General features: G+C 38.8%; 1 protein-coding gene across 3 annotated transcripts in view; it reads left to right on the forward strand.

Moving 5' to 3' along the window:
* GARRE1 (granule associated Rac and RHOG effector 1) overlaps positions 1-19,546 on the forward strand; it is a 77,629-nt gene that overhangs the window by 8,664 nt on the left and 49,419 nt on the right. For 2 of the 3 annotated variants that reach the window (XM_090259910.1, XM_090259912.1), the window contains exon 2: positions 17,601-18,892. In XM_090259910.1, the coding sequence (XP_090116036.1) occupies positions 18,398-18,892 (495 nt within the window). In that variant the 5' untranslated portion in view covers positions 17,601-18,397. Of the gene's footprint in view, positions 1-10,558; positions 10,617-17,600; positions 18,893-19,546 lie in introns of those variants that run through there. The other variant, XM_090259911.1, reaches the window with a different exon arrangement.

Raw genomic sequence — 19,546 nt, forward strand, 5'->3', positions numbered from 1 at the left:
TCTGTCCTCAGCAGGACCAAGTAATGATTTTTAGAAAACTAAATGAAATGGAAAGTAATCACCATATATTCAATTTCATACAAAAAACTGTGAACATTACCCTCAATACCCTCAGTTTAATCAAATTAAACTGCCCTTCACCTATATTACTATTTAACAAATTTGACCTATTCTTTTAACCTGTATTGTTTTGAAACTAAGTTTCAATTCTATTGACTTGTGGTTAGAAATTTTTTTTCTTCTGCTTAAATGGAAGTATCAGTTGTTTGTAGATTACCAAATGTAAAAGCTCTTCAGATCCGGCAATGACTTGCTTTGTCTTGTAGAGGAATGTCATATTTTGTGGTGATAAATTGTTATAGAGTAAGTGTCAACACAAAAGGCAGTCAGGTGTCACATGTGGAGGCAGACCAGAAGCTCCTTGACAGCAGGCACTGTTAGCCTCTGCATACCAGGGGCCTAAAGCATTCAGGTCCAACTCAACAGTGTGACTGTGTCGGTGGGGGACGGGATGTAGGAGCACCTTTATTTTAACTATTATAGATTCAGGCTCTGATTAGAATTATTTAGAATTCTATGATTGGAGTTTTTATTTAGTAGTGTTATTTTCTATCTAGTTGAGTTTTCGTAGCTCAATGTAGGATAACATAGGCTTCCCAATTTTTGTCAACCAACCAGTTATTTAGTAACTTTCTATTTTGTTTTATTTTGTTTTAATAGCAGTTTTAGAAGCTATTTCTTGACTAGAAGGAAAAAAATAGTTTAATCTTGGGCTTTTTAAAACCTTTTCATTGATGTTTTTTTCCTCTGATAGGAATTTAGTGTTTCAGGAATTTTCACATGATTCTTTAAATTAACATGCTTTTAATTAATTTATTAATTTTTGAATTCCTTGGAAACTGTTCTGTATTATAGGCTAGTGTCCAGTTTTGCACCTATTTTTCTTTGGGGGCAATCTAGGTTTGGTTGACCCAGAAGTGTCACTTCCTTTCTCTGGCCTTGGCTCTCAGTGCCTGTCTTCTGTTTTGATGTTTTAATGATATCGTCCCTGTTTAGTGATTTGTGTTCAGGAAGCTGGGCAGTGATTACTTTTGTTTCTGCATTGTGAACTTCCTCCCCCACTTCCTATTTTTACTGAGCAGCTACCGGAAATGAGGCAGCTCCTGGCTGGCTGCTGCTAAGCACTGATTTTAGGTGGGAGAGGACAAGGCCTTAGGGCCTGAGTCATTTGAAGCATTTTCTGTGGGAACACCATTGGGTTGATATGACAATATATCCTCCTCAGCTTTGGTGGGGGTTGGGGGGGCAGGTGCTGCTCAGCTGAAGGGCAGAGTTTTTGTGAAGTTATCTTTAGGTGGACAGGGAGCTATACTGTGCATTGTAGGATATTTAACAGCATTTCTGGCCTTACCCACTAGCACTTCCCCAGTTATGAAAACTAAAAAATGCTTCCAGACATTGCCAGAGGTCCCCTAGGCATGCATGAATGTTAATAATCTCCACTGTTGAAAACCACTGTGTTAATAGATTGAATGCTGATTTACTAATTTTGTAAAATGGAGTAAAATAGAATGTTTTGTTCCTTGGGATTGGAGCCATCTATTAGTTTCTAATTCCAGTATCTGATATTCTCATACATTTTTAGTTTGCTACTTAGATTTTGCTCTTGCCTGTCATCCAGCTTTGACATGTACCTCTGTGTGCTTTCATTGAATGAGCTGGGGCCTGAGCATCTGACAGCCTAGCTTCTGGTCCTCATAAATGGCATTCTCGGCTTTAAATGCTTGCTCTGAAAGGCCAGTTCCTGAGAAGCCAAGTTCTGAGGGTGTAAAAGAGAGGATGAGAGGCATTTAGGAGGTAACAGTAACAACAGCTAACAGAGTAGTTGCTGTAGAACAGGTGAACTGTGGTGAGCAAGATTGGCAGGATTGAATATAAAGGATAGAAAGGTTCGGGAATAGGGACAGGGGTAACAACTTAGGTTTAGGCTCAGGGTTGGCAATAAATACAGCAGGGGGAGCAAGGATGACTAGGTAAATCTGAAGGACCTGAGGAGATGTTTTATGCGTCTAGTCTTGGGAGAGAGAGTTCTTGACTGGAGGGTTGAATTTGGGTATCATCGACAGTGCAATGGGTATGATCTTCCAAAGAGAGATAGGTTACTTTTCATTGCTCCAGCTCAACTTCCTATCAATTCCAAGAATCCTACAGCTTATTTAAATCATCTCCTAAGAGTGAAAAACATCTTTGGCTAGATGTTTGACAGTTGGAATAGTACAGTGATGGAGCACTCAGCCTCTGTTGGGCAGACTAGCAGGCCCCAAATTCGCTCTGTTGGTGACTACTACCTTGTCCAGTGGCAAGAACTTGAAGAACTCAACCTCTTTAGGTGTCTCACCTACCTCACAGCGTCATTGTGAGCATTAAATTACGTAGCAAGTGTGAAGTGCATAGCACAATGCCTGACACTTAGTTCCCATTCAGTTAATGTCAGCTGTTTTTATTTTACAGTTCTAGTGAGCATTAAATGAGATTAAATGAGGTCCAGGTTTAATGCTTGACCCAGTGTGTAGGCATTTAATGAATGGTTCATTTGGTTGAGGATTACTTATGTAAACATATGTGATCACTAGCTTTCTTTTTCTTATAAAGCAGAACCTTATATCTAGCATTTAACTGCTGCTTCTGTGGATGGCAAAGCTGTGTGAATGCTGTGAAGCAGTGGTCATTAAATAATACTAATGTACTAAACATTCAACAGGTATCTACGTTTAGCACTCTCGAATATCTTGAATGAACTTGGTAATATTAGGGGTTGAAGGTGGAAGGGAAACACGAAGGAAACTGGCAGTTGTGAACGGTATGGTACAGCAAAGATAATGCTAAGACAAGACTGAAAAACAAGGGAGGAGGCATTTCTGGCCAAGATGGAGGCATAAACAGATGCACTGCATCTCTCTCCACAACTGAGAAGGAATACAACTACCTCAAAACTAGAGACAGCCAGAAGTTCCAGAAAATCGAGCTGTATGGAAGTCCAACAAACAAAGACATAAAGAAGAAATACTCATCCAGACAGGTAGGAGTGGCGGGGCCATGGCAGAGAGGACCAGGTGTGGTAGCAGCAGCAGAGGCGGAAGGTGAGTCACATGTTTTAAAAGTCAGGAGGGACACCTGGGGAGCGTTCCCAGCCCCAGACCAGATAGTACAGCTCAGGGTCCCAGCACCAGGTAAAATAAAGCCTCATTGCTTCTGACTGTGCAAACCAGTGGGGATTGGGGCAGAGCCAGAAACTACTGGTCTCTCAGAAGAGTCCGCTTCTTTAAAAGGCCCCCATGGTCCTAGAATGTCCTCACATCCACCCACTCTGGGAACAGCGGCCAGGGCAAAAGCTAGAGCAGGTGCCAGTCTCATATGGAAGTGGGAGAAGTGCCTGGACAAGGGGCAAGTGCTGAGGAAGTGGCATTGTTCCCTCTCAGACCCCTCACCCCGACACAGCACAACAACATAGTGAAATGGGTCGTCCTGTACTGAGGAATACCTAAGGCTCCGCCCCTTACAACGTAACAGCTGAGACAGCTCTACCTAAGACACAGAGACAAACAAACACAGAAAGTATGGCTCAAAAGAGGAAACAGATCAAGGTTCCCATGGGAGAACTAAGCGATGAGGAGATAGCCAACCTAACAGATGTAGAGTTCAAAACACTGGTGAAAAAGATGCTCACAGGCTTGAAAGATAATGCTTAAGTACAGCAAATGCATAAGGGAAGAAGTGAAGGCTATGCTAAGTGAAACGAAGGAAAATCCACACAAAACCAATGGTAAAGGGAAGGAAACCGGGATTCAAATCAATGATTTGGAACATAAGGAAGAAAAAGCAGTCAACCAGTACAGAATGAGGAAACAAAAATTGAAAAAATGAGGAGAGGATTAGGAACCTCTGGGACAACTTAAACCTGCCAACATCCGAATCATAGGGGTGTCTGAAGGAGAAGAGGAAGAGCAAGAAGTTGAAAGCTTATGTGAAGAAATAATGAAAGAAAACTTCCCAAATTTGGCGAAGGAAAGAGATATACAAGTCCAGGAAGCACAGAGAGTCCCAAAGAAGCTAGACCCAAGGAGGACCACAGCAAGACACATCATAATTAAAATTCAAAATGTTAAAGATAAAGAAAGAATCCTAAAAGCAGCAAGAGAAAAGCAGAGAACTACCTACAAAGGGGTCCCTATAAGACTCAGCTGATTTCTCAAAAGAAACTTTGCAGGCTAGAAGGGACTGGCAAGAATTAGTCAATGTAATGAAAAGCAAGGACCTAGAACCAAGATTACTCTATCCAGCAAAGCTATCATTTAGAATGGAAGGGCAGAGAAAGTGCTTCCCAGACAAGGTAAAGTTAAAGGAGTTCGTCATCACCAAGCCCTTATTATATGAAATGTCAAAAGAACTTAAGAAAAAGAAAATCAAAATTCTGAACATTAAAATGACAAAAAACTCACAACTATCAACAAGTGAATCTAAAAATAAAAACAAAATCCAACTAAGCAAACCAGAAAAGGAACAGAATCATAGGTATTGGAGATCATTTGGAGGGTTATCAGTTGGGCGGGTGAAGGGATTAAGAAGCATAATTGGTAGGTAAAAAATAAGGCGAAGTTAAGAATAATATAGGAAAGGGTGAAGCCAAGGAACTTATATGCACAACCCAGGGACATGAATTAAGGGAGGTGGGACTGCTGGAGGGAAGGGAGGTACTGGGCAGAGGGGAGCAAAGGGAAAAAATTGGGACTACTGTAACAACATAATCAATAAAATACACTTAAGAAAAAAAAAGACTAAAAACAGGTTGTTATGAAGTGGCACACAGTTCCTCCTAACTCAATCTTTGTCAAGGTGGCTACCCAAGGAGGTGATGTTTACCTTAGAACTCCAGGAGGAGTGAGAGTAAGCCAAGAAAGCTTTCCAGACACAGGGAACTGAAGGTGTAGATGGTGAGAAGGAAGATGGCACAGCAAGAACCAGACAGTGCTAGGCAGAGATTGGGGATGGTGGTTTAAGGAAGTTGATAAGTGTAGTGGAGAGCCATATGTGTTTTAAGCAGGAGAGTGGCATGAATAAATTGACTCTAGAACAATCACAGAGCAACAAGAGGGAGCAGTCCAGGCATTTGGAAAATCACTGAGGAAGCTCTCTGTAATTTAGGTAAGAGGCGAAGATGGTCTGAACTTTGGATTGTCAGTGAAGATAGAGAGAAGGGAAAAGACCTGAGAGATATTAAGAAGGCAGGAAGAATATGACTAAATGATTAACTAGATGTAAAGGTGGCTTGTTCGGGTAGGTAGGTGGTGATGCCATTCACCAACACAGGGTAGGAACCCTGAAAGACTAGGGAGAGTGGGTTTTAGACATTTTTACCTTGAGACCTGTTTAGTAAGGATCTGGATATTTGGGAGCTGGAGCATGGGAGAAAGATCTCAGTTAGAGAGATGGATTGGGGAGCCCTGCCCAGAGAATATGTTGATCTTAGGGCACAGCACAGAGCTCTGAGGAACCACACACAGCACTTCAGGTCCATCAGAGGAGGCAGGCAGGTGGCAGGGGCTGGGGCTGTCTTGCTCATAGAGACAACTAAGGATGGCCAGAGGGGAAGGAGGAAAGCTAGGAAAACTACCATTTTTTCATATCACTCTTTTTAAATGTGATAATGTAGAAGGGGAGCCAAAAAAAGGATAGTCCTAAGAAGAAAGAGAACTGAATTTATTCAGGCATTTTCTCTCTTGCCTGGGTAGGTATTTTTAATTTATGAATATTAAGAATAGAAGTCTTCAAAGCATTTTTCTGGAGTGCATTTCTAAATATGGTTGTGTCATTCTGAACAGACCAAAAAACAAAAACAAATATAGAAATTGTTGGACTTTGAACTTCATAGGCAATAACTTAACCAATCTCCCTAAAGAATTTCCTGTAGTGTCTCCACATTATGAAGGATAGATATTTAAATTTACATTATTGTGGACCAGCGAGGAAAAAATTTTCTGCATTTTTTTTCCTCTGAAGTGGTATTTGTTTATGGAGTCGTTCATCTTTTTTAAATAACAACTTTATTGAAATATAACTCACATACATATAATTTATCCATTTAAAGTGTCTAATTCAGTGGTTTTCAGCATATTCACAGTTATACAACTAACATTACAATTAATTTCAGAACATTTCATTACTCTTAAAAAAAAAAGTATTCATTAGCAGTCATTCCTCATCTTCCCATCCACCCCAGCCCTACAAAACCATTAATCTACTTTCTGTTTCAATGGATTTGCTTATTTTGGACATTGCATATTGCTGTAATCATATAATATGTGGCCTTTTATGTCTGGCTTCCTTCAGCATAATGTTTTCAGGGCTTTATGTTGTAGCATGTATCAGTACTTTATTTGTTTTTATGCCTGAGTGATATTCCATTATATGCATATATTACATTATATTCATTTATCTGTTGATAGACATTTGGGTTGTTTCCTCTTTTTCACTATTTTGAATAATATTGCTCTGAACTTTTAATTGCAGGTTTTTATGTAGACATGTTTTGTTACTTCTCTTAGGTATGTACATGTTGTGGAATTACTTGATTATATGGTAATTCTGTGTTATAACCTTTTTAAAATTTTTTATTTATTTTATTTTATTTATTTGTTTTTAGAGAGAGGGGGAAAGGAGAAAAAGAGGGAGAGAAACCTAAGCGCATGGTTGCCTCTCATGCGCCCCCAACTGGGGACCTGGCATGCAACACAGGCATGTGCCCTGACTGGAAATCAAACCAGTGACACTTGGTTCGCAGGCCGACACTCAATCCACTGAGCCACAGCAGCCCGGGGCTTGTCTGTCTTTTTTATTATAGCCATTCTAGTGGTTGTGAAGTGGTATGTTGTGGTTTTAATTTGCATTTTTCTGATAACTAATGATTTCAGCATCTTTTCTTGTGCTTGATAGCCATTTTGTATATCTTCTTCAAAGAGTTGATCTATATTTGATCATCAGTTTTGGCATTTAGTTGCAAAATCTGAAACTAAATGAACAGATGAACATATTTAACTAGAGAAATGAAAGAAAAGTGTTTGTGTGTGTGTGTGTGTGTGTGTGTAGTAAAAGATGCTGTAAACATATAAATGGTAAAGGAAAGCTCCCCAGAGAAACAGCCAGCACTCTCCATCCAGATCCAGCCTGAGCTTGAGAAACAGGATGCTTGATGATCCTGTTATTTAGCTGTGACTTTGGAAGTAGAGACCATGATCTCTGCTTTCTTTTCCAGAGCTGCTATCCTAAGGTCACAGATACTGCAACCACTGCCAGGTTTCTGCAGACCAGTGACCTGACAAGTAGAGAGGTAGCTTACCACGTGGATGAATGTAGGCTCATCCATACTGAAGCATGTATCAGATTTTCCTTCCTTTTGGGGCTAAATAATAGACCATTGTATGGTTATACTACATTTTGTTTATCCATTCTTTCATTGATGGATATTTGGCTTAATTCCACCTTTTGGCTACTATGAATAATTCTGCTATGAGCCTTGGTGTACAAACAACTGTTTGAGCTTCTGCTTTCCGTTCTTTTGGGTGTATACCCAGGATTGGAGTTGCTGGATCGTATGGTAATTATATGTTTTAATTTTTTGAGAAATTGCCATACTATTTTCTACAGTGGCTGTACCATTTTACATTCCCACCACTAATATACAGAGTTCCAATTTCTTCACATCCTTGACAACATGTTAGTTTCTGTGCTTCGCCCCCCTCCCCACTTTTTATAATAGCCATCCTTGTGGATATGAAGTGGTATCTTGTTGTGGTTTTGCATTGCATTTCCCTAATGATTAGTGATGTTAAGCATCTTTTCATGTGCTATTTGGCTCTTTGTCTATTTCTTTGAACACATTTCTATTCAAGTCCTTTACCCATTTTACAATGGACTGATTGGTTTTTTGATCCAATGGCCTGTGCTGAGGAGTTGTAGAAGTTCTTTATATATTCTGAATATTAATTCCTTTTCAAATATGTGATTTACAAATTTTTTCTCCCATTTTACAGGCTGCCTTTTCAGTCTGTTGATAATGTCCTTTGATGTACAAAAATTTTAATTTTGATAGTCTAATCAGTCTAATTTTTCTTCTGTTGCCTATGCTTATCTTATCCAAGAAGTCATTGCCAAGACCAAACTCACTAATTTTTATATATTTAATGAATTTTTCTCCAGAAGAGTTATTCTTTTTGATGCTTAAATTGTCCCATTATTCTCCATTAGTAGAGCTCTTTCTTCAGGTTGACCCTGGGTCCTTTTGACATGAGCCAGGTAGTAGTAAATGGGTTCCATGCTTTTAGCCTGATAAAAATTCCTGGAATGCTCTGGCCAACTGACTCAGTTGTTTGGAGCGTTGTCCCATACAGAAAAGGTTGCAGGTTCGATTCCCAATCAGAGCATATACTTAGGTTATAGGTTCAATCCCTGGTTGAGATGCGAACGGGATATCCAATCGATGTTTCTCACATCAGTGTTTGTCTCTCTGTCTGTCTCTGTGTGTGTGTGTGTGTGTCTCTCAAATTAATAAGCATCCTTGGGTGAGAGTTAAAAAAATAAATAAATATATTCTGGGTTTATCTTGTTTCTGACCCCAGATATAGAATCAGCCATTTATGTAAGGAGCTCTTATTCTTTTTGGCGGGAAATTGTATTAGGAGCATTTGTTGCAATTGGGATGTGAAGTCTAGTCTATTCTATAAAGTAAGTAAATATGTATTTTTTGGAAAGAGAAAGATAAATCATGATTTCAGACTAATTCAAATTCAGATAAAGGATTAAAAGATTTTTATTTCTTTAATTTTTATATTTATGTATCCTCTCGTTTGTTGACAATAATAGCAGAGACGTACAGAGAAAACCCTGTTTTAACTTGAAATTAACCTTCTCTGTGGTTATACCACCTACTTGATAAATAGTTTGGGTTCGTTTGTCTTTTTTTTTTTAAGGATTGTTTTCTTTTTTATTTACTTTTTAGGAGTTATATACAGTATTTACATGGTTCTGAAGATAAAACTATAAAGCAAGGTAGACTGAGAGAAGTTATGGCTTCCTTCCCTGCTTTTGATCTTTTCTTTACCTCATAGGTAAACATTTTTATTGGTTTTTGGTTTATTCTTCCATTGCTTAATTTAAAAAAAATATAAGCAAATGTGTTTGTATACCCCCTATTCCTTACTTCACTCCCATTTTATTTCTTTCCTTGTTTTTTATCTGGGCAATCATATTTCTTATTTCCAAGAATTCTTTCCTGATTTCTGCTTCCTTTATGATTTTAATTGCTTCTCAAATCTCTCTGCAGATATCAGTTAGAATTTCTTTTCAGGTGTTTTTTGGGGACCTAAAGTGTGTTTCTTCTGGGGTCGGATCTGCTTTTTTTTTTTTTTTTTTTAAATTAAAAAATGTCTATTTTTTACTATATACTTTACATTGAGTGCTTCAGAAAATATAGTTACAATGATTTCAAAATGCAATCCCTGGATTCAATAAATATCCTCTATAATTATCTTTAGTCGATACTTAGAAATGTGTGTAAACACTGAGTCAGCTAACAAATAAAATGAGTAATGAGCTGCTTTTCATCCTAGTTGTCCTTTTGGTCCTCTTGGTTTTCTTTCAAACTCTCTGGTGATCCTTGTCAATGAAGAACTGAGCTGATTATATAAGTAATTGAGAAGAGGTTCCTGTTCTTCCAACAGTCCTCTTGCCTTAACAAGAGTCAGGTGATTCATTGACCAGAGTGAGAAGTATGGAAGAGCTGAGGTAGATGAACCCATTTCCCACTCCTGATTTCTGTACCTGCTCACGCAAAGCTGGGTGTTTATCCAGCTCCTCCAGGAAAAGCAGTTCTGCCTTTATGCCCACTTTTGACTCTGCGTGTTCTGGGAAGTATCCAGCTCTGCTCTGGTCTGTCTTGCCATACAATTAACTGCTTTCTCTCCATCTTCTAGAAAGTGGACAACATTAAGTCCCTCAGCCCTTCTCATTACTGTTATGCTATGGTTCCCTTTGTGAACATATTTACTGTTATGTCATTGCAGTTTGGGGAGGATGGGGAGGTAAGTACATGTGCCTATTTATTTAGCTTGTCATCTTGAAGTGAAGGTACTTTGTGCCATTCATGGCTGTCAACAGGACTGCTTTTCACTCCAATATGTCTGTTGGCTTAATAACTGAAATGGATTTAAAATTTGTTCTCTATGATCACCAGTTAGAACTATCATTTCACTGAAACATGATGCCACCCACCCTAGGATATATAGATTTCTACCCAGTTCAGGGATTGGGTGATTTTACAAGACATTTCTTGTTTGTCAGTAACTTTTTTTTCAGAAAAGCAGAGATCACAAGGCCTTATTATATGGGATCGATAATAAGATCAAACATACGGTGCTTAATATGTGCCAGACATGATTCTAAGTGCTTTATGTGTATAAATTTATTAAACTCAATAACAGTAGTTACTGTTATTATATCTATTTTACAGACGATGACACTGAGGCAGAGAGAGGTTAAAGAACTTGCCCAAGGTCACATAGCTGGTAAGTGGCAGAGCCAGGATTTCAACCAGTTAGTCCACCCCAAGGCCACCTTTTATCCACTGGACTCTAGGGAAGATCTTCAGATTTTTTCAGGATGACAACTTTTAATATCTTATCAGTTATGGGTATAAGAAATCTATCTTTACTTTAACTTTATGTAGTTTCAAGCATGTTATTTGTTGTTTGAAATAGAAATTGCTGATAATTTTGATAGCAGAAAGGAGTGTTTCAAATGATGTAAGCAGGTCTGAATTCAATTTTAATCTACTGAGAATTTTTGCAAATTATTGTCTTGAAAAGATGTGACATCTACTAAAGTGTCCTTTTCTGCTCTGTATTTGAGAATTTTAGGCAGCAGTAAAATTTATTAATATGTTTAGCATTTCAGGCAGATAAATATTGGGTGGGGGAAGCATTAAAAATACAGTTAAGACCAACATTGAGAAGAATTTTACTTAAAAAAAAAAAAAGTGATATATCTAGGTGCTCGGATACATGTTTGTGTGCCTTTTAAACTTTATTATGAAAAGGTTCAGTCAAATACAACAGTAGAGCAAATAATATGATGAACCTCAGTTTTCAACAGTATTTTGTCGGAATATTATGCTCACCACTGTGAAGACTCCTTAGGTGGCTGTCACCTCCTTCTCTGCATATTGTTTCTTGGCAAAATCCGATCTGAAATTGAAAGAACTTGAATATTTTATTTATAGTTCCATAATATTTCCTTGAATTCAACACTTTAGTTTTTTTAAAAATATTTTTTTTACTTATTTTCAGAGAGACTGGGGAAGGGCGGGAGAAAGAAGAGAGAAACATTGATTGGTTGCCTCTTCCACGCTCCCAACCAGGGACCTGGCCTGCAACCCAGGCATGTGCCCTGACTGGAAATTGAGTGGGTGACCTTTTGCTTTGCGGGGGCGATGCCCAACCCACTGAGCCAGGCCAGTCAGGGCTCAACACTGTCTAGTTTTGATTACAGCAAAGTCCAGCATAGGAATGCCAGATCTGTTAAAATAAATTAAAACCAATTTTTATCTTAAGGAGTTTGTTCTCTCTGCCTGGAGGAGAACCCCAGGCTTGACTATGGGATTTACATGGTCTTGTTAGAAGTAATTATGATCCAAACGGAAGTTTTCATTGAATTGTTTGACCAGCCCCTTGGTTCTCAGAAATAGTCATTTAACACATGAGGGAAGTGGGTTCCCTTTCTGGATTCTTGAATGAATAGGATTATTGGTGAAATACCTGAGTTGCATTAAGTGGTGTCCATACTCAGTTGCCTTCACTCCTTATCACTTTCAACAGGTTTTCAACTGAGCATTTTGATTCTCAAATTATAGCATGCATCAGAATCACCTGGGAAGCTTTTGAAAAAATGCATCTTTCCTGCTTCTACCCCAAAAGATTGATTCTTTAGATTTGGATTGTACCCAGGGATCTGCCTTTGAATAATCATTCTATTAGCCCAAGCTGGTGTGGCTCAGTGGATTGAGCTCTGGTCTGTAGACTAAAAGCTTGCTGGTTCGATTCCCAGTTGAGGCATATGCCTGGGTTGCCGGCCAGGTCCCCAGTTGGAGGCATGCAGGAGGCAACCAATCAATGTTTCTCTCCCTTTCTTTCTCCCTCCTTTCCCCTCTCTCTAAAAATAAATTTTTTAAATATTTTTAAGAAAGTCATTATATTAAGAGTAGTACTCTGACTCCAAAAAACCTCCGCTGCCTTGCGGCATACCTCTTCAGGGGAAAGGCTAAGGGAGTAAACCCCGACAGAAAATCCGGAGCCGGAGTCCCTAAGGCGGTTTGATGTTGTAGTCAACACCGGCAACTCCTGCGGCGCACCTGAACCCAAGCTGTATCGACTCCGTCTTTCCCTTGGACCCTTCAGCTGCGAAGAGAGGGGGGGTCTGCTGCATGGGCAACAGCAGACCCTCCATATTACCCTGCCCAGGCTCTGTAGCTTCAGCGTCATCGCAAGATGTCGATTCAACACGGGAGGAGACAGATACCATGTCACTCCCGAGTCGGACTGCACAGCCATTCTCGGCGGTGCAGATAGGACTCTTAAGAAGCTACACCATCGTCTCTCGAGACGGATGGCTGCCGACGGAGTCTGATTCTATTATCAGCGAAGGAAGCCCTTCATGATTGGTTTTCATTGACTTCTTTTTTCTTTTCATCCTAGTTGATAAGGTTAACATTGATATGGCATCTTGTGAAAAACTTGCTTAAAAAGGTTTCATTCTTAATAACATGTTTAGTGGCCATTATGACCACCCCTGTACACTGATTTGACCTATAGACAGACTTATCCCCATGCAGGTGCACCTTTGGTCCTGGACGATTCAGTTCTAATGCTCATGGTCTAAGGACCACACCTTGAGAATATATGGATGTAGGAAATGAGTGGTATTGGGTGCAAGGGGTCCCAGGTGTATTTCTCTTTGGTTCCCTTTAATGCATTAGTCTGAGCCTTAGGCCTCTGATGCTTAGTTACCTGCTGGACCAACACCAGATGAACCAGTGAGGCTCAGTTTTCACCAAGTCACCTATTGCCTATAGCTCTATGTAGGGGAAGGGAAGCCCAGGTAGTGTATCGGGCAGGTGATTCTTCACTTGGGGCTCCAATGCCAAAAATGAATGGAAACTTTGATGTTTTGGATATGTGTTTGACTAAGGAGTGTTCTTTCATCAACTTCTCAAAGGAATCTGTGACCTGTCCCTCCCCACCACTTTCACTCCCTCGCTCTGTGTACATACATACAACAAAAAAATCATGTCCTGGAGCAGCCTGTATAAGAATCCCCTGGCCTCTAGAAAGCAACTGTAGGGACTCCACTTTATAATACTGCCTTTTCAAGGTGGAATCAGAATTGCTTTCGCCATCTGGTCAGAACCTTGCAACACGCAGCTGTGCTGGATGGACAGCTGTGACCGACTGTACTGCTTTGTCATTATCCCATGTCCTCCTACATTTCCCAGCCTCTCTGTAGTTACATTGGCACCAAGTGACTAATTCTGGTCGAAAGGCTTTGAGGGGAAATAATGTGTGTCACTCCAGTGGGAAGCAGTAAAGAATGGGTATAAGTTTCCTGTTTTATGCTAAGGTGACTCTGGAAAACACAAGTTCCAGTGATGTTCCTACAAGTTGAAGGAGGGCTGCCAGACCCATATTGAACTTCATGTGATCAAGAAATAAATCTTTATTAGGTTAGGTCTCTTGTTGAAGGATTTGTGACTACAATTTAGCTTAATCTATCTCCAGTCTGGATAGTCCAGAACAGAACATTTATGGATATGTTTAGCGTTCTGAGACTCAAGATACCCAAGTTTAGTTCTTCCACTGTGTGGTCTATACAAGAAATACAGTATCCTGGGATTTTCCCCCCTCATCTATAAATTGAAGGGCTTAAATTAGATGATCTTTAAGGGACAAGTCCTGTATAGCAGCATTTAAATACAGATTTCTAGTTGGAAGTGAAAAGGACATTAAGTCTGACATTAAAGGTATCCTTGGGAAACTTATTTTTATGTACTTGTTTTTAGTTACAAAAGGAATCGTGTCTTTTGCTGTTAAATAAGAAGTTACATAAGAAAAATGGCAATGAAAGATGGAATAATTTTTTTTTAAATAAGCTTTATGGAGATAAAACTCACATGCCATATGTGTTTTAGTGTATTCAGAGTTGTGCAACCATCACCACTACCTGACTTCAGAATCTTGTCATCATCCCCCAAAAGGAAACCCATTAGCAGTTACACTCCATTCCACAAATCTACTTCGTTTCTGTGGATTTGCTTATTCTGGACATTTCATGTCAATGGGATCATATAATATATGAGACTTCACGTGTCTGGCTTCTTAAGAGTAGACTTGCTAGGTCATATGGCAGTTCTCTGTTTAACATTTTAAGGAACTGCCAAACTGCTTTTCAAAGTGGCAGCATCGTTTTGCATTTCCGCCAGCACTGTATGAAGATTCCAGTTTTTCCACATTCTCGCCCACACTTATCTTCTGTTTTGTTTCTTGTTTGTTTTAATTGTAGCCATTCTAGTGTTGTGTGAGATGGTGTCTTATTGTGGTTTTGATTTGTATTTCCCTAATGACTAATCGTGTTGGGCATTTTTTCATTTGCTTGTTGGCCAGTTTTATATGTTTGAAGAAATGTCTGGTAGTATCCTTTGTCCACTTTTTAATTGGGTCATTTGTCATTTTATTGTTGAGTTTTAAGAGTTCTTTATATAATCTGGATACTAGACCCTTAAGAAATACATGATTTTCTAATATTTTTGCCCATACTGTGGGTTGTCTCTTCACCTCAGTAGTGACCTTTGATGTATGAATATTTTAATTTTATTTTTAATTTTTTTTAAAGATTTTATTTATTTATTTTTAGAGGGAAAGAGAGGGAGAGAAATATCAGTGTGTGATTGCCTCTCACTCACCCACAGCTGGGGACCTGACTCATAACCCAAGCATGTGCCATGACTGGGAATCGAACTGGCAACCCTTTAATTTGCAGACTGGTACTCAGTCCACTGAGCCACACCAGCCAAGGCATGATGTACAAAGATTTTTAATTTTGAAGCCCAGTTATCTATTTTTTTCTTTTGTTGCTTGTGCTTTAGATGTCATGCCTAAGAAACTATTGCCTAATCCAAGATCACAAAGATTTATGCCTTTTTTTTTGTAAAAGTTTTATAGTTTTAACTCTTACATTTAGGTCTTTCATCCATTTGAGTTAATTTTTATGATATAAGATAGGGAACCATATTCATTCTTTTGCATGTGGATATATAGTTTTCCTGGCATTATTTATTGAAAAAAAAAACTATTCTTTTCCAGCTGAATGGTTTTGGCACCCCTGTCTTGAGGTCAATTGACCATAGATATATGGGTTTATTCTAAACTCTGGATTCTTAAATAAATAAATAAATAAATAATTTTTTTTCTTCTTATGCCAGTATTCCACTATATTGATTACTATAGCTTTATAGTAGGTTTCCAATGAGGAAGTGTGACTCCTCTGACATTTTTTCAATATTTGTTTGACCCTCTTGGGTCTCTTGCATTTTCATATGATTTTTAAGATTAGCTTGCTCATTTCTATAAAAATATGTTTAGATTTTGATAGAGATTGCATTGAATTTGTAGATGAATTTGGTGATGTAATATATTTTTAAGTATTACAAGTTTCATTTAAATAAACTTTGGAAACATAAAAACAATTTATATTGCTTTAAAAAAATTAGTTAAGTATATGGTTTTTATTTGGCCTTCTAGGACCGTCTGGCAGAGTAATGGGGGCGGACAAAGAAGGAGGGCTCAGGGCTGCCCAAGACTCACTATGGCCACTCAAGGCAGTAGTTCTCCTTCACAGACCACATGGTTTTTATGGGAACAGCCTTCCTCTTCAGCATTCCTGCTGAGCACTTCCGTTGCACGTCAGAGTTTATAAAGCCACATTGATTCTAATAGAGCACTTGGGTAGGGATAGATATGATTGCCTTATTGCCACGGATTTGAAAAGAAGAACACTTGGGAATATATTTCTTACAAGTAGCTATTTAATATGTTGTTTTTTGAAAAGTTTATGAGATTTTAGGGGTTAAGATTCTCTTGAACACAGAGCTACAATGGTGGCCAGTTCAGTTTAATGTATATCCTTGGTTAGGATTGCTATACTGCTAGCGTATATGTCTATATCCATAGCACTTTTCTCATCTCTTGTTTTTGTTACATAATTGGCTTCCTGGGTTACTTATGCAATCACAGAACCATGAAGGAGGCATGGTATATTGGCCATGATGAATGACAAAGTGTGATTTTTATTTTTATCTACAAAATAAAGAAAAGAAAAAGAAAAACCCAGTTAAGAATAAGTAGACAGCCCTGGCTGATGTGGCTTAGTGGATTGAGCACTGGCCTGTGAACCAAAGGGTCATCGGTTCAATTCCTAGTTAGGGCACATGCCTGGGTTGCAGACCCGGTCCCCAGTTGGGGGTGCATGACAAACAACCACACATTGTTGCAAGAAGAAAAGAAAAAGAATAAGTAGACAAAACTATATATAGGCATCATACAAGTTGAAGTTTAATATGTACTAAGTATAGCTCAGTAAAATATATTTGAACTGTTGTTATGTTTGGGAGAACAGAGAGTTCAGGCAGCTATTAACCCCGATTAGCTATGTGAGAATTACACTACTCCACTGTTGTAAGTATCAATAACTACAACCAGAAATGTCTAGACATTTTTATTTGAACCTATCCAGAGCCAGAGTTTCTACAGAAGCTACCCCATGGTGTAAGCCAGCACACTCTGCCAGGCCTCCCTTTGAGCATCCAGAGGGGAAATTGGTACCTGAGTGAGGATGGGAAGAATCCTGTCTGCAAACCTTCTCCCAGCCACTCACCTCTCCAGGCTCTGTCTTTCTGTAAGCTGCACTTTGGCCACTGGGTATCCTGAGTAGACCACGTGCCATCCTGCTGTAGGGCCTTTGCTATGGTGGTCCTTTAACCTGTTGAGCCCCACCCGTCCCTTTTACACTTGTAAAAACCTATCCTACAGTCAAGGTCTACATCAAAGTAACATTTTCTTCATAATAACTTTCCTGATTTCTTTCAGTCTTTGCTTATCACTCCCTTTTCCAAATCCCCTTAAAGTTTTGTGAGTGTTGTACTTGTCAGCATGAATCCAGGCCCTGCTCAATGTGTCAGTTACTAGCCTTGGCTTTGGAGTGGTTGGTGTGGAATTAAACTTCTTGTTGCGTTATTTTTATACTACAACTCAAGGAATTTTCTAGCAATCATCATGTCATAGTTCAGATCTCACTGTGGTACCTACTCTTGTAAAGGTTACAATATGATTACTTATGTATTTATAGCCCACCTTTGTGGATAATAGCATTTCAGGAGTTAATATTCCAGAATTAGTCATTGTCCTGTAACTTTCCTAACTTTATCTTATTTTTCCCCCTTACAGGAAATGACTTAGAGGCCTTACAATTACAGTTGTGCATTCTTGCTTCGGACTTTACAGTTGAGGGCCAACCCAATCTGGAAGCACCTCTTATTAATGTTACAAGGAAACCGCTACCTCAGCAAACAAAAGGAAAGGAACAGACTTATAATAACAAATGCCATTTAAAAAAAAAAAAAAAACACTTGTTTTCACAAAATATTAAAGGAAATTTGGAAAAGATTTGCATTCAAAAGGAGCTTTACAGGTAAATGGATTTGGCAGGCAGGCTCTGTCAAAATTCTGCAGAGGTTTGATCTTCCATCTTAAGGACTTAGTGTGAAGTAATTCTGTACTGCTTTTTAAATTGCTGTTGATCAGCTTGTGGGTTTTTGGGCTCTAACTTTTCTGGTATATTGAAGATACATTATATTACATTTTTTAAAGTTTTAAGTTATTTTTCTGCCATTGTAAATAAACGTATCAAAATATTCTTGCAAAATAATTATAGGTAAGCATTTTTTCTCAGCAAGTGTATCTTTTTATTAAGTGAGTGGAATGCTAACAGTTCTTATACAGCATTTTGGACACACTTTTATTTTTTGTCAGAGGTCCTGCCTACACTGAAAATATTAATTATATAAACCTGTTGTCTTCTTACATCTACATTGGATCACATGGTCACCTGCCTCATGGAAATGCCTTTTTTAAAACTTAGATTTTCAGAACTGCACTATTTTTATACCTAGCTTCAATTATAGGGGAAAGGAAACTCAGAACCCTGACCCTCTCACGGTCAGTGGGACAATTCTCTCTCCCGCATGTATTGCTGCAGTGCCCAGGACAGTAAAATGGACTACAAGCGACGCTTCCTGCTTGGCGGGTCCAAGCAGAAGGTGCAGCAGCACCAGCAGTACCCGATGCCTGAGCTGGGCCGAGCACTGAGTGCTTCCCTGGCATCTACGGCAACCACTGCCCCCCTGGGCAGCCTGACCGCTGCAGGCAGCTGCCACCATGCCATGCCTCACTCCACTCCCATCGCTGACATCCAGCAGGGTATCTCCAAGTACCTGGACGCCCTCAATGTCTTCTGCCGTGCCAGTACTTTCCTCACAGATCTCTTTAGCACTGTGTTCAGGAACTCTCACTACTCCAAGGCAGCCATGCAGCTCAAAGATGTGCAGGAGCATGTCATGGAAGCAGCCAGTCGCCTGACTTCAGCCATAAAGCCCGAGATCGCCAAGATGTTGATGGAACTTAGTGCCGGGGCTGCAAACTTTACAGATCAGAAGGAATTCAGTCTCCAAGACATTGAGGTAATGTATCTTCTTTGTCATAATTGAGTAAGAAAAATGTATTCCAGAAGTAAGTAACAATGCTGTCTTAGTTTTCCCCATATCACCATAGTAATGGTCTTTATCCTCTTTCTGTTGATACTCTCTCCTTATAAAAAATTTGTGTATGCTAGATTCTGAATTGCTTTCATTGCTAATTAAGTAGGTTAAAAGATTACTAAACAAACAGAATCAACCTATATTTGATGTTCTTTAAATTTTCAAATTGTAACTTAATTTCCAGATAATATACTGTTAAAAGTACAGGGTGGAGACTGATAATTCTAAATATGGTTACGAGCTTTATTTGTGAATTATCATTATATTGAACAATTGGTTTAACATAGAAAGTTCCACACATATTTAAATTGTTTTTCCAGTTCAATTCACAGCTGTTCATAATTGGATACATTTGATTCTTATTCAGTACATTTGTTTTGGTCTTTGATAATCAAAATGAAATATTTTTCCTCTTTCAAGGCTCTAGATTAGAATGTCAGGTTAGAATACAAATTTCGTTCAGAATAAAGATGACCTTTTTCTCCATTCATTTAGAAAATGATTTATTAAACTGTGATCTGTTATATTAGTGTCACTGCTTGATTTTTTAAATCATTCTTATCTGCACAGAGTTCT

This window comes from Furipterus horrens, unplaced genomic scaffold (assembly GCF_987537825.1).
Source record: "Furipterus horrens unplaced genomic scaffold, mFurHor1.1.pri manual_scaffold_13, whole genome shotgun sequence".
In the NCBI taxonomy this organism is placed as follows: domain Eukaryota; kingdom Metazoa; phylum Chordata; class Mammalia; order Chiroptera; family Furipteridae; genus Furipterus; species Furipterus horrens.